At 35.3% G+C, this 15,141-nt stretch overlaps 1 protein-coding gene across 3 annotated transcripts in view; it reads right to left on the bottom strand.

Annotated features, from left to right (window-relative positions):
- Window positions 1-1,920, bottom strand: part of LOC125870242 (protein SHOOT GRAVITROPISM 6) — a 53,980-nt gene extending 52,060 nt beyond the window's left edge. For all 3 annotated transcript variants that reach the window (XM_049550621.1, XM_049550622.1, XM_049550623.1), the window contains exons 1-4: window positions 1,766-1,920; window positions 733-823; window positions 589-643; window positions 366-497 (exon numbers count right to left, since the gene is read on the bottom strand). In XM_049550621.1, coding sequence (XP_049406578.1) covers window positions 366-497; window positions 589-643; window positions 733-823; window positions 1,766-1,805 — 318 coding nt within the window. In that variant the 5' untranslated portion in view covers window positions 1,806-1,920. The remainder of the gene's footprint in view (window positions 1-365; window positions 498-588; window positions 644-732; window positions 824-1,765) is intronic.
- Window positions 1,921-15,141: the final 13,221 nt, after the last annotated feature.

Genomic DNA, 15,141 nt, shown 5'->3' with positions numbered 1-15,141 from the left:
ATCCACATCCACATTTGGTTATGGAGCATGGTAACGTAGCTCCTTCCTGAACTGGTAAGTCAAATTGTAGCATAAATTTTAGTACTCCCTCCACTTCTCAATTTGTTTGGCTGGTTTGACTTGACATGGAGTTTAAGAAAATAAAAAAGACTTTTGAATCTTGTGGTCCTGAATTAAAGAATTAAAGATATGTGAAATGTACCAAAATATACTTTAATCATGTATTCTAACAGATGTTGCTTGGAAAGTTGGAATTAAAGAGCTGACAAAAAGGGAAAAAGGCATCCTTTTGAAACGGACTAAAAAGGAAGAGAAGTAATACAAACAAATTAAAACAGAGGCTCATATAATGGAGTGTCCTTTACCTTGGTTGAGATCACCTCAGAAGTGGCAATTTTGGCCAACTTCGCCAGATAATTATGATCAACATCTCCTTTATCCAAAGCCTGAATTGCCACTGACATCACTTGAAACAAACCAGCTATATTCCCAAACCTCTGAAATCCATAAAATCCCAAATTAAGAACACTACACTCTACCCAATTGTTCACATACAATATAAAAATGTAAGTAATGAACAAACAGTACCCGTCTTCCACCTCTTGATACTGTTAGGCAACAATCAAGAACCAGAAGTGGATTTCTGAAAGAAAAAAAATACAATAAATTCAATGTGACCCAGAAAAGAAAAGAAAAAAGACTTGGAAACATATAATTAGGAAATGTACATACAAGAAGGTTATCTCCTTTAGAGCAGCCATTGATGCTTCTCGTACAATAAGTGAATCATCCGCCAATGAAGACACCAGAACTTGAACTGCCTCTATATAGCACAACCCCGACAACCCAAAAGAACAAATAAATTAATCCAAAACCAAAAAGATTGAACTTTTAACTTGAACTGCCTCTACAGTCTACATAGCACAACCCCAACAACCCAAAAGAACACATAAATAATCCAAAACCAAAAAGATGGAATCTTTAACTTGAATTGCCTCTATATAGCACAACCACATCAACCCAAACGAACAAATAAATTATTACTACTACTACAACAACAACAACATACCCCATGAAATCCAACTAAGTGGAGTCGGGAGAGGGTAGAGTTTATGCACCTTACCACTACCTCGTAGGTAGAGAGGTTGTTTCCAAAAGACCCTCGGCTCAAGTGCATCAAACCAAAGTAAAAGAAGAAGAAAACAATGAAGAAAGCATAGCCATTAATAAGAAAAGAAGTGCAATGTCTAACAAGAAAGAAACAATATCAGTAGCAATATAGTGCGATAATGGAAACACAATAGACAACAAATGAATTATTCCAAAACCAAAAAGATTGAATCTTTAACTTGAACTACCTCTATATAGCACAACCCCAACAACCCAAACGAACAAATAAACTAATCCAAAACCAAAAAGATTGAATTTTTAACTTGAACTACCTCTATATAGCACAACCCCATCAACCCAAAAGAACAAATAGCTTAATCCAAACCAAAAAGATTGAATCTTTAACTTGAACTGCCTCTATATAGCACAACCCCAGCAACCCAAAAGAACAAATTTAATTTTTAAACTTGAACAGCCTCTCTATATAGCACAACTCCAACAACCCAAAAGAACAAATAAACCAATCCAAAACCAAAAAGATTGAATTTTTAACTTGAATTGCCTCTATATAACACAACCCCGACAACCCAAAAGTAAAAACAAGTTAATCAAATCTCAAAAAGAAAAGAATTCTTAGTCTGAAAAAGGGGGTTACCGGCGGCAGGAACAGAGTTGCCGGAGCTGGAAGACGCCATGAATTTAGGATGGGGATAACAGAGATCGCCAAAACAGAGGGAAAAAATCCCCAAAAAGAGAGTTATAGAAGGAAAAAAAAAAGGTACAATGCCAACGAAGCAACAGATTGTACCAAAATTTTTGTAGAAAAATTGCCAGGTGTTACGTTGTTGACAGTTCGGCGTGTATTTTTGTTTGTTATTTTTTAATTTATTTGAATGCGGATATTTTTGTTTGTTATTTTTTAATTTACATAATAATAATATAATTAGTGTGATATGAGTAGGATAGAGTCTAAAAAAACTTTATTTTTATCTTGGGGTTAAATTGAACGGTTTTAAAAAATTTGTGACTTAATTGACTCAAGAAAAAATAATTCCAAACGAAACGTAAAAAATGATAAAAATGTTGGTATATAATCAAACATCACAAATGTTGTGAAAGAATATTAGAGTTAAAAAAATATTTGAAGTACTAACTGTTCATTGAAATATAATTTATTTTATGGTGAGAGGATAGTTAGGTATATGTTGTGTAAATTCGGTCAAACTCTTAATATGTATTTTATTTTTAAAAAATAATTAAAATCAATTAACTTCTTCTCATCTTAAGAGTAGCATAAATCGAGAAATTAACATTATTTTGACTCAATGATAAACTAGTAACACAACGGTGCTATGTTAAATTCTTCGTAAGAAAAAACTTTAAAGTTATGTCGTATGTTTTTTGCTTTTCAAAACATTTTTTAATCATATTTATAAGATGCCCTTTTTTTATTTAAAACAAGCACGTACCTTTATTATTTTTTTATTTAAATATTAAATTTTATTGCGACTATTTATAGCCAAAAAAATCTTAGACAACCGTACAAATTGCCTAACTGAAAATCATGAAATTCCATAAAATATATGAGAACAAGTTTTTTTTTTCACAACTACTAACATGCAATTTACATTCAAATACTACAAATTGCTACTTAAAATTCAAATTTCTCTTCTCATGAAGATTACAATTCAATATGATTTGTGTAATGACCCAATTGTTAAGTAGGTCTATATGAACCTTTATAACTTAATAATAAAATTATATACAAATTTAATATCATAACTTAATTATACTTGCAAAAGTTGTATGACCAAAATTGTAACTCTACTCCTCTTCTACCAATGGAACTAAGCAAAGAAGCATATATAAAAGGCATAGTACGGAAGGCCACATGTCCTTTAACTTAGCTTCAAGCTTATGTTTATGTCTTTTAATTTTGGGTTTACACAAGTAGACACATAAACTTGTGTAAAGTTGAATAAATAGACACACACACGTCCTATGTGGCATCCTACATGGCAATTTGTGTCATATATGGTGTCCTGCATGTATTGTGCCACGTAGGACTCATATGTCTACTTGATTAATTTTATATAAATTTAAGTGTTACTTGTGCTCATCCAAAATTGTAGGGCATATATGTGAAATGAGACCAAATTAAAGAGTACATTTATGTATTATATCTATATAAAAGTACAAATATCAAAGTATAAGTGTAGTTAAGTTAATAATAAATAATGACCAAACATGTCTACTGTCCAACTTCTTCTATATCTTCTTTCTCTTTTTTTTTTTTGGTTTTATGTCTACCTTAATTTCAAAATGTTTCGCATTGTATAATTGTATCTCTAATAATTTAAATTTTGTATCTAAAAATACAACATCTTACTGATTGGTATTGAGTACTGAAACTATCCATTATCTAAACCATAATATAAGGGGTGGTTCAAAGATAAGGTTCCTAAATTCTGGGGCCTTCGAAAAAAATTAATTGTGAATTCTATGATTATATGTTCTCTTTGACTAAATTAAATATCGTAAATAAAATACAAAATCTATTTATAAAAAAAAACTATCTACTTTTTTAACATACACATTTTAGAATTTTAAACTAAACTAATCAAAATCTTTGAAGCAATAAATAATATTTTTACAATAACATCTAAGATAATATATTGAAAACATGTGGTAAACATTTTATTAACTTCAACCCTTCTCATTATTTTGTTAGCAATAAATTGTCCAACAAAATCATGCTTTATAGTATCAAAATAAAGTTTAAGGTCAAGTAATCAAATGATCATACTATAAACCATATTTCACTATGATGGTCACTTATAATCTATATATCCTCAAAAATATTGTCATATCACGTGACACTAATTCATCGGAAACAATTATTATATATATTTATATGCATATATAAATAAAGGAATCTGATTTGGTATGGCTTGACAAGACATAATAGATTGTTAACAAAAGAGAGAATTAACAAGCTACATATTCCAATGGAAGATACAACATGTTATATGTGTAATGATAACAAAGAAGAAGTCCATCAACATATGTTTTTTTGAATGTAGATGCAAGAAGAGCTGAAAAGATGGTCCGGATGTAGAGTACCGAAGGATCAGATCCAGATGCTTACATTGGTTAAAAGAGAGACATTGGAGACGATTCAAGGAGTTAACAAAAATGATTTGAGGGCAAGGATCTTTACACATGGAGGGTTAGGAATTGGAAATAATTCAAGAGAATAAATGTAAACACGGATATATTTGTTGCACAGATAAAGAATGAGATAATTGAAAGGATCGATCAAGTTAGTTAAAGGCTCTACAAAAACTAGGAAGTGTAGTAGTTTAGTTCAGAAACTATGTAACTAGTTGTTGTTTTGTGCTTATTCGTTCTGAGGTTCGGGATGAATAACAGTTAGGTTATGATTCCTTGGACTGCTCTTATATGTACACATTGTTTTGTCTATGGTAATTTTTTCACAGTTTACCAACAAAAAAACGAAATTTTTTTTACTTGCTTTTCTTTTCCGCACTTCTTTTTCTAGCACCCAAAGACACTATATATAGCTATGCATATGTAATAGACTCAATCCGTGCATACAATGCACAGTCAATATATAATATAAATATCATAAAGGGTATAGACTTAATTACCATATATTCTTCAAATCTGTGTCAATAAGGCACAATCAATATTTGATTAATGGCATAATACATAAATTGGACCCTAAACTTGGCTTCAAATTTTAAGTATGACCTCTAACTTTCATAGTGCACAAGTAGGCACTTTAACTATCCAATTCTTAAACAAAAAAATACGCGAATCCAACAGTCATATTGTGTGATATACAAACGCTCCTACTTGGCTTATTGAGTCACTCTGTGGCTGCCACGTAATTAAAAAATTACACGTATTTTATAATTAAAAAAAAAAGAAGAAATTAAAATATAGAAGGGTAGGGTCGTATTTTCTTTTCCCAATTTGCTCGATTTTCACTCAACATCAGCAGAGCCCTAGCCCTAATTTCTTTGCAAATCAAAGTAAAATTGTGAAGATTTGTGGTCAAAGTTCTTATCTTTTGGATGTTTATGTGTTGTTCTTCCTCAATTTAGTCTGGTTATGTTAATTTTTGCTTTTTGAAAGTTTATTTTTGGTAGAAGCTGTCACCATGAATGTAAATTCACTTTTTTTTATACCTGAATTATTTGCAGACCAAGAAATCTTCATTATAGCTCTTTTAACACAATGACAAAAAAAATTAGAAGCCATTACATAAAAAACGACCAGAAATTGTGCACAAAAAGAGAAAAAAAGCTTGAGTACTAGAATTAGGAATTAGAAGAAGAAGAAAAATGGGATTTTGATTTGAAAAAAATAAAGATATATTTAAAAGGGATTCATTAAGGTTAAAATTGTCATTTTCATTTTTTTTTTTACTATTGTGGGCCTCGAAAAATACCCCTGACGCTTCTGAATTGCGTCTCAATCACGCGTTTTGCCAGGTTGGATTCGCTTGTTTTTTTGTTTAAGAATTGGATAGTTGAAGTGCCTACTTGTGCACTTTGAAAGTTAGAGGTCATACTTAAAATTCGAAGCCAAGTTTAGGGTCCAATTTATGTATTATGTCTGCCTTGATTAATAGACTCATTGATTAATAGACTCAATCCGTGCATAAAATGCACATTCAATATATAATATAAATATCATAAAGGCTATAGACTTAATTACCATATATTCTTCAAATATGTGCCAGGAAGGCACAATCAATGTTTGATTAATGTCATAAAGACAATTAACCCACTGTCATATTAATTCAAATATCCGTTGGCCACATTTGAAAAAACCTTAATATAATATCAATAATGCTAGAGTAATATAGAACAATAATAAAGTAAATATCTCAAAAGGTCACTCAACTATAAATATTTATTTAGTAAAGTCACTCAACTTTATATTTTATCAATAAGATTACATAACTTAAGGTTTTGCTCTTATAAAATCACTCATGACTCAACTGAGGCTTTTTATCAAATTTGTCATAATTTTTTTAACATCACAAAAAAAATTATATTTATATCATGTAAATATGAACTCTAAAAAAAATTAAAATTAAAGAAGATTCATTTCTTATATCCCACTCACCGACTCATAACTATAAAAAAAATAAAATTGAAAGGGGAGTATCTTTTTATTTTAGAATAATCGCATAAAAGAAAAGAAGAAAAACAAAGACTTAAAAAAAAAAAAACATATACAGGATAAAGATTTGAGGCAATGCTATGCATTACTAGAATTATAGTTTATTTTGGCGATAGAGAATTGATATTGATTAATAATCGAAGACAAAAAAAAGTCAATATTATTTTATTAGACTATCTTTGTTTTCGATAGCAATTGATGTCTTCTAAGTTGAATGATGTATTTCGAGATAAAAATATTAAATTATTAGAGATACATTCACACAACACCGAAACGTATTGAACAAGGAAAGACACAAAACAAGAAAAGAAGAGAAAGAAGAAACAGAAGATTTTGGATGGAGGACATGTTTGGTCCTGACTTTTTATTTGTAGTTTTATAGTCATTTTAAAAAGTCAATTAGGATTAAAAGGGAAGAATATTTGTTGTTTATAATTAAAGGAGAGTTTAATTTTTAAAGTAAAAAGTACGAAAATGTAAATGATTTGTCACCCTTATAAGTACAAAATACAAATTATGTTATGTATGTACCAATCTTTACTCTTGTATTTTGCCATGACTGTTTTAATTTATGATATTTCTTCATATATTATTGTGGATCGTTTTTTCTTGAGTCGAGGGTCTATGGTGATGTCTGCGTATATTCTACCCCTCCAAGATCCTACTTCGGGGAATTACACATATTTATCTTAAAATGACTATAAAACTACAAATACAAGTGTAAAAGTGTAGTTGAGGTAATAATAAGTTAGGACCAAACATGTCCTCCATCCAATTTCTTCTGTTTCTTCTTTCTCTTCTTTTCTTGTTTTGTGTATTCCCTTGCTTCAATAGATTTCACATTGTGTGAGCGTATCTCTAATAATTTAGTCTTTTCATCTCGAGATACAACATCCGACTTTGAAGTTTTTAATTGCTGAGGAAAACAGACAGAAACAGTCTAATCACACATCCTTATGAACTTGGAAAAGACGTTAGACAAAATCAAAATCACAAAAGACGAGCTACCTTGATATGATACAATTTAGCAAGGTTGACACCAATGATATCTTTGAGTTCATGTGGTAGTCCGACATTAATTCATGTCAAAACATAGAATCCACTATTTGTTTCCATTTACAATCTTAGTTTATAAAACGATATTAGAATGGAAGTCGTGGACATGATTGAACAGTTGATAAAATCTCTCAAAGAAGTCGTAGCAAATGTACTCATCAAACTAACCTTAACTGCTGGAGGGAGAACGTCTTCTAGACGGATCACTAGGGGTTTGGCAGAGACAGTTGAAACCAACTGGTGATGATGAAGTTGCAATAGTAATGTTGATACACGACAAACAAGCTCCATCTGCAACAACAGTGTAAAAGGGTAACTATCGGTGAAATTCAAGACTGGACATAGCTTGTAAACAACAAGATAGGAACTTCATTCAAGCAAAGCATACTTGGTACAATTACAAGTTTGAAGACATAATGTTACCTAGTTGATGTTGACGTGCAAAAATTTAACTTCCTTGAGCTTAGGGTCTATCAGAAACCTCTTTAAGATCTACGTACTCTACCCTCCTAGACTTACTAACTTTATACAAAAATGAGGAAAAAATTGTTGATTGCTCCTGATGAGTGAAACTACCCATTCTCTGCTCTACGCGGAGATTGAACTTAATATGAGAAGATTCTATTCAATTATTTTGTTTTCAAAAGCTCAAGCACAATATTTGCCTTAGAACATAAACTCGAAAGGAAATATTGACCTTATCTGGTATAGAGGCCCAACTCCTCAGGTACGACAAAAGCTTCAAAGCATCAGAAAAAGGTAAATCCTGCAAGAATTTTTTAGAAAATAATCTTAAATATACAGACAAAAGCAAAATTGACAGGATACAAACCATTTGAGTTCGAGTGAAAAGACAAATTCATAGAGATACCAAAGGCTAACACAGGCTAGATGATATGGTGTAGGAATCTTGGGGTATCCTAAGTCTTCTTTTCAAAGTGACGCGTGATGTAAGATTTGGTCACATAAGTTCATTTGGGATGTCGTCCAAGCGGATAGATTCAGGGCATGATACAAAGTTTAAGTAAGCCACACAAGTCACAACCATGTAAACTCAGTTAAGTTTTGTGCAAAAGATGTCACACAACCTTCTGCATTCAATAGACTGCATTTCAACCACATATAGGCTCTAGGAACAGAAATATACTAGTGTCCATACGTAAAGCAGGAAGTTCGATTATTACTTGATTATATGTAGTGAAAACTATCACGCATATCCATCCTCAAATGGTCTTGATAGAATGCGTGCATCTACTCTCAGTCAACGAACCAGGTCCTTTGACTCAACAAGAATAATAAGAAGAGTAAATAATAACGAAAACACAACACAAGCAGTTTACGTGGAAACCTCCTTGCTCAAGGGAGTAAAACCATGACCTGTCACACAGGATTTTCAACTGTTTTTACTAATCTTCCTTAAGCAAAAGTGAATCCAATTACAACCAAAGTGAGAAAAAGCTATTAATCTCACAACCAAGTAATAATTGTATTACTTGAAGAGCCTAATCAGATGTCACTCTGCCCACTAAGCTATCATCACTATACAACTTAGAATTTGACTAAGCAACACGCAGGTTGCCCACTAAACCACCACGCTTCAGATGACTTAGACTTTAATTAAGAGCACACACAGCTGTACACTAAATCAGTTAGACTCAACTGATTTAGACTTTTTCACAAAATAACTATTTGAATCCTTTATAGATGTAGGAACAAATTTACAATGAACTTGCAGAAGATATAATCCTAAGACAACTAAGCTTGCAGCTTTATCTAATTCGAGTTGATCTTGAGGATGAATCTTCACTTTTGTATTAGCCATTGCAAGAGTTCTTGAGAGTTTTTGTTCAAGTTGCAAAAACTAAAGTTATGACTATTGGACATAATTTTTATGAAGAATAGTCACAACTTTCGAGGCCATGCTATTGGTTGAGGTTTCTGCCATTTCTGCCACAGTTGGAGACTGTGCACCAACTAATTGTACTTTTTCCAGCCTGGCAGTTGAGTGTACATCTGCACTAGAGATCAGGTCCCTTTACAAGGTCCCTGGGTTTGTCAAATCATCAAAACTATAAATAACATTTCCCCCTTTTTTAATGATGACAAACTGTACACCAGTGCCTACAATTTCTTCCCCCTGTCGATCAAGACACCTTATTCATTTTTACATTCACCCTGTCAGTCAGGTACACAAGTGCCTACAATTTCTTCCCCCTGTCGATCAAGACATGTGGACTGTTGTCGATCGAGATCTGTGAACTGTTTCACCCCAGCCTAAGCACCCAATGATTCCCCCTTTTGGCATCATAAAAAAGAAGTGTAGTAAACCAACAAAACAAGTAAGATTGTGAAGTAAGATCACAGCCAAGGGCAACACCAACATGGTTATAAAAATAGGAAACAATAGAAATCAATCACAACAAAACAGGAATCAATGCCATTGCACAAAAGTCAGCATTCAATACATTTAAGTTGAACTGAAATTGAGAACCCCGGACATTGTCCACACAAAAGAAAAGACACAGGAAGGGACGGAAAGGACTATGTGGAAGGAGGCTGATGAGAGAGGGACCTAATGACAAGAGAGAGTCTAGCATTGGTTTCATCATTATCTTTAATCAATTTCTTTTGCAGAGCAGCACTCTGAGCCGTGAGCATATCAACTTTCTTCCTTAGCTCGTTTACTTCTGTAGTACCAAGTCCCTCAGACTGCGCTTTGAGTAGTTTTGCCTTTAGTAAGGCAATTTCAGCATCCTTGCTGCTCACTCGCACAGTCATCTCGTCCAGTTCATGCTTCAACTGATCATATTATGGGCTCACTTGCACATGAAGGTCTATGGCCTCAAACTTGCACAATGACTCCATGATGAACAAATCGGTTGCAGAGGCTGTAGTTCTCTTCTCCGTTCGAGGAAGAAGAACTTTGTTGACGAATTCGAAAACCAACGAATACTCTCCTTTCATGAGTTTCTTCATAACCCCAACACGTCGAGTGTTAGGAATTTTAGAGAATTCCTTCACAAATTCCATAGTGCGGGTTTTTCCAACCACTGACATGATCCCTACTTTGGGTACTTCAAGGATCTCTCCCAGTAGGTCCTCATCTAAGTAGAGACTCTTGTCTTCGACTCTTTTCTTTGACTCTGGAGTTAATGTTGCCATCCTCTGCAAATTCGATGATGTAATAGAACTCTCTAACCTCTTCCTCATGCAGAATAGGAGATTTGTGCTGAAACAGGTGGATCCAAGATTGAATTTTCATCAGATCATGTAAGGAGTCCATCCCCGGCTTGTGGATGATATCCATGTCAAACACCCTTCCACCAGAACCCTTTGTAAACGCAGATTGTTGACAATTGACTGCTTACTTTCTCTGTGGTCATCCTCATTTCCCATGGGACCAGGTCCCGTTCCAGGTACTGGTTTGATGGCAAGAGAGGTTTCTCTCTTCCTCTTGTTTTTCCCCTTTTTTGGACAAAACCCTTTTTGCCACAGATGCTTTAAACTTTCCCTTTGCCTAACTTTTTCCCTTACTAGGCTTCTTTACTTGTTTTCCCTTTTGCTCTTAGAGTTTTCTTTCACACCTCATGGTTAGATTCTTCAATGGAAACATCCATCACGCCAACAACAGGCATTTCGAACAACGAATCACCGGATTTCCTTTTTCTTCTATTTTCAGCAGTACTTGTTGCATCTAACTTCATGCATTACCTCTTCCATCATCAGTGTTAGGCTCTCAATACATAGGTTTTCACTGGCAGCAAGAATGTTGGACTCATCATGTTATTATCAAGAAGGTCACCCTCAAACAAATGATCAAATAACATATTAGAATAGGGACCAGGTTGTTGTGACGGTGTTGGGTTATTGTGGTCAAAGGGTGACTGAGGATTGAGAGGATCGGTTTCACTAATGTTGACCGGAGAGAGGGTCGACATTTTGGACAGAGATGTGTAGAAATCCACTAGGTTAATTTCAAGAAGATAGTCGAGTATGTTCTTCGAAGAAAATGGATATTGAGACAGTGTTTGAGAAATAGAGATGAAAAATAACATATAGAAAGAAAGACAGAGAGAAATGAGTTTGAAAAGTGGGGAGATGGAGTGAAGAAAAGTCATATAAAAAGAATTGAAACGATGTGTCAGGTCCCTGAGTAGATGCGTCGCTTGGACTTAAAGCGATGGGGCAACGGTCAGAAGGGCCGATGACTGACACGTGGCGATCTCAACGATTCTCATTTAACAGTTTAAATAAAATGTAAAGGGTGCTAACCTTGAGAGGGACCAGGTCTTCAACTGCATGTGAGATTTGATTCTTGAATGGTTCTGACCATTCTTTGCTTATGTGATTTCCATGAGTGTGTACCTGCAGTAGGTACATAATTGATCCCACTTAAACAATACACTACAAGTAATGAGGATACATGCCCTCCAAATCATAGCCAAAACAAGGATTGGATGCCTTTGGTTGGGATTAAGTCGGTGCATATTCATCATTCCCAGCTTCAACCTCAGGATCCGCTTAGCTGCCTTTAGATGTAATTCCCTGGGACATACTTGAACTCGTGCACACATTCCTACACTAAAGACAATGTCAGGACTGTTTGCTGCTAGATATAATAAAGATCCAATAATGTCTCTGTACATGGTTTGATTCACTAGTGGATCAGCCTCATCTGCTCCCATTTTTTGAATTTATACCCATGGGGGTATCAATAGGCTTGGAATCCACCATGTGAAACTTTTTCAACAACTCATTTGTGTACTTCTCTTGACAAATTAAGGTGCCACTTGGGGTTTTCTTGATCTGTAGACCCAAGAAGAAGTTCCACTCCCCCATCATGCTCATCTCGAATTCATTTCCCATGAGAGTAGCAAATTATTCACATAGATGTTCAGCGGTAGCTCCGAAGATGATATCATCCACATATACTTGGATGATGAGCAGTTCTTGTTCCCTTTTCATCAGAACAAAGTGCTTTCTATTTTACCCTATTTGAAACCATTCTTCAGCAGGAATTTGGATAGTCTTTCGTACTAAGCTATGGGTGCATGTTTCAAGTCATACAGGGATTTGTTGAGTATGAAGACATGATTTGGACGGTCGGCATCCTCAAATCCAGGTGGCTGCTTTAGATATACTTCTTCCTTTAGATCTCCATTTTCATCAAGCTTATTTAAACAAAAAAACTTGATCCCTATGATGGTTTTGTCAGCAGGTCTTGGGACCAGGTACCATACATTGCTCCGCTCAAACTGATAAAGTTCTTCTTGCATTTAATTGATCCAGTCCGCATCCTTCAAGGCTTCTCTCACATTTTTAGGCTCAATGATGGAAATGAAGGCTGATAATGCAACCAGATTTCGTGTTTTTGACCTGGTTTGCATTCCAAAATTCAGTGGGGAAATGAGATTTTCAAGGGGGTGAGATGAACTGTGCTTCCACCCTGGTTTAGAGGCAAGGGGTTGTGGTTGATCCATCTGTTCTTCTTCATCTTCAGAATCGTCATTCTCAGGAGGATGAGTTTTCTCTTGACTTGCAGCATGAGACGGACCGGGTCCCATAGTAGGCTGATCATCCTCTTTAACCTTCTCAGATGGACTGGGATCAGCACCGTCAGATTCTGGATCTCCTTCAGCTTTAAGCCTGCTGGCTTCATTAATCTGGATTTGAACAACTCATCAAGATCATCATCGTCTTTCATCTCCAAGCTCTTCAAATCGCCACTTTCATTAAAGATCATATGAACAATTTCCTCAATGCATAGTATTCTTTTATTGAAGACCCTGTATGCTTTGCTTGAAGATGAGTACCCTACAAAGACACCTTCATCACTTCTGGCATCGAACTTTCCAGATCATCCGTGCCATTGTTAAGCACAAAGCACTGATCAAGCATCTGTTGGTCATATAACATGCAATATTGACTGCCTCAACCCAAAAGTTTTGAGAAAGATTTGACTCGATGAGCATGGTTCTGGCAATATCTACCAGAGTTCTGTTCTTCCTTTCCACCACCCCGTTTTGTTGAGGTGTTCTGGGTGCTGAAAAGTTATGATTAATGTCATTTTCTGCACAAGAGACATCCAGCTTCACAATTTCAAACTCAGTTCCATGGTCGGACCTGATCCCAGCAATTGATCTTGGTTTGGATCATTTTGAAAAATATCATGAGCACATCAGCTTTCTCAGACTTTGACTTGAGAAACATAGTCCACGTGAATCTTAAGTAGTCATCCACTATCACCAACATGTACTTCTTTCCGCATCGACTTTGGATCTTCGCAGGTCCACATAAATCCATGTGAATCAATTCAAGAACCATTGATGAGTTTACCTGTTTCTTTGGTTTGGAAGAGGATCTGGTCTACTTCCCTTTGACGCATGCATCACACATCTTGCTTTCACTGAACTTCAATTTTGGCAAACCACGAACCAGGTCCCTAGAGACAAGTTTGTTCAATAGAGACGAGCTCACATGACCTAGCCTCCTATGCCATGAGTCGGTATTTTCACTTTGAGCATTTAGTCATGTCAAATCGTCTCCACCAGTTGTTTCCAAATCTGCCACATACATGTTTTTTTTTTCGCCTTCTGTCCGTCAGGAGCACTTTCTTGGAGGACAAGCTGGTGACAATGCATTTGTCTGAAGAAAACTTGACTTCGTTTCCCTTGTCAAAAATCTGGGAAACACTGAGTAGATTGTATTTTAAACAACTCTCATAGTAAACATTTTCAATGGAGTCTTCAAATGATTTTCCAACCCTGCTAACTCCAAGGATATGCCCCTTCTTTCCATCGCCAAAAGAGACATATCCACCTTGAAGTGTCTTGAGTGAAAGGAAGTTTTTGGTGTTTCTAGTCAAGTGTTTCGAGCAACCACTGTCCATAAACCAGCACTGACTGCTACTTCCTTCACTCACCTGCAACAAACATTACTTATTAGACTTGGGAACCCACTTCAATCTGAGTTCCCAGTAGACTGATAAAGGTGTAATGAGAGTATTTTTTGCCCAATAAGGCAGGTTGGTTCTTTTCATGTTCGAGGCCTTACGAACAGGAGCAGGTCCGCTCTTTTTAGCAGTTTTCTGTCTAGAAGATTTAGAAGTGGGATCAGGTCCCCCTTGTTGAGCCTTTTTCTGTCTAGAATAGACTGAAAATTTTTCTTGTGAGGCCTTCCAGGCAGGACAGTCCCCTTTTAGATGGCCATTGCGACCATAGTGAAAACACAGTAAGTTGTCTGGAATATATATATATTTGTTGTGGGGATTATAGGGAGGAGTAATGTTCAGGCTGCCTAACCCTTTTCTGTTGTAGTTGTTTTTACTGGTTATGTTGGAGAGTAGTTTGGTGGAGCTGGTCCATTTTAGAGAAGTTTGGAGTTCTTCCTCAAGATGGACCAGGTCCCTCTCCATCTGATTATTCCTTTCCAAGGCTAGGGCAAGCCTGGTCTCAACAGTATTCAGATTGTTTTCTAGTTCTGCCTGCAGGTTAGTAGTCTCCCCTTTTCTTTTCCCAGATTTCTCAATCATTAGATCCAATTGCTCTTTAAGTTCTAGTTTTTCAGATTCTAGAACTGTCACTTGTTCTTCAAGAACTGACATTTGCACCACCATCACCCCTTTCTCTTCACTTAGACTATCAAGACTGTTGTTCATAGAGTCCTTTTCAGTGGTTAACTCTATGACAGAGTCAATCAAAACATTTGCTAGCTTTCTCAACCTNTTCTTCAAGAACTGACATTTGCACCACCATCACC

This window comes from Solanum stenotomum, chromosome 7, assembly GCF_019186545.1.
Source record: "Solanum stenotomum isolate F172 chromosome 7, ASM1918654v1, whole genome shotgun sequence".
Lineage (NCBI taxonomy): Eukaryota > Viridiplantae > Streptophyta > Magnoliopsida > Solanales > Solanaceae > Solanum > Solanum stenotomum.
This window is presented reverse-complemented; position numbering and strand designations above follow the sequence as displayed.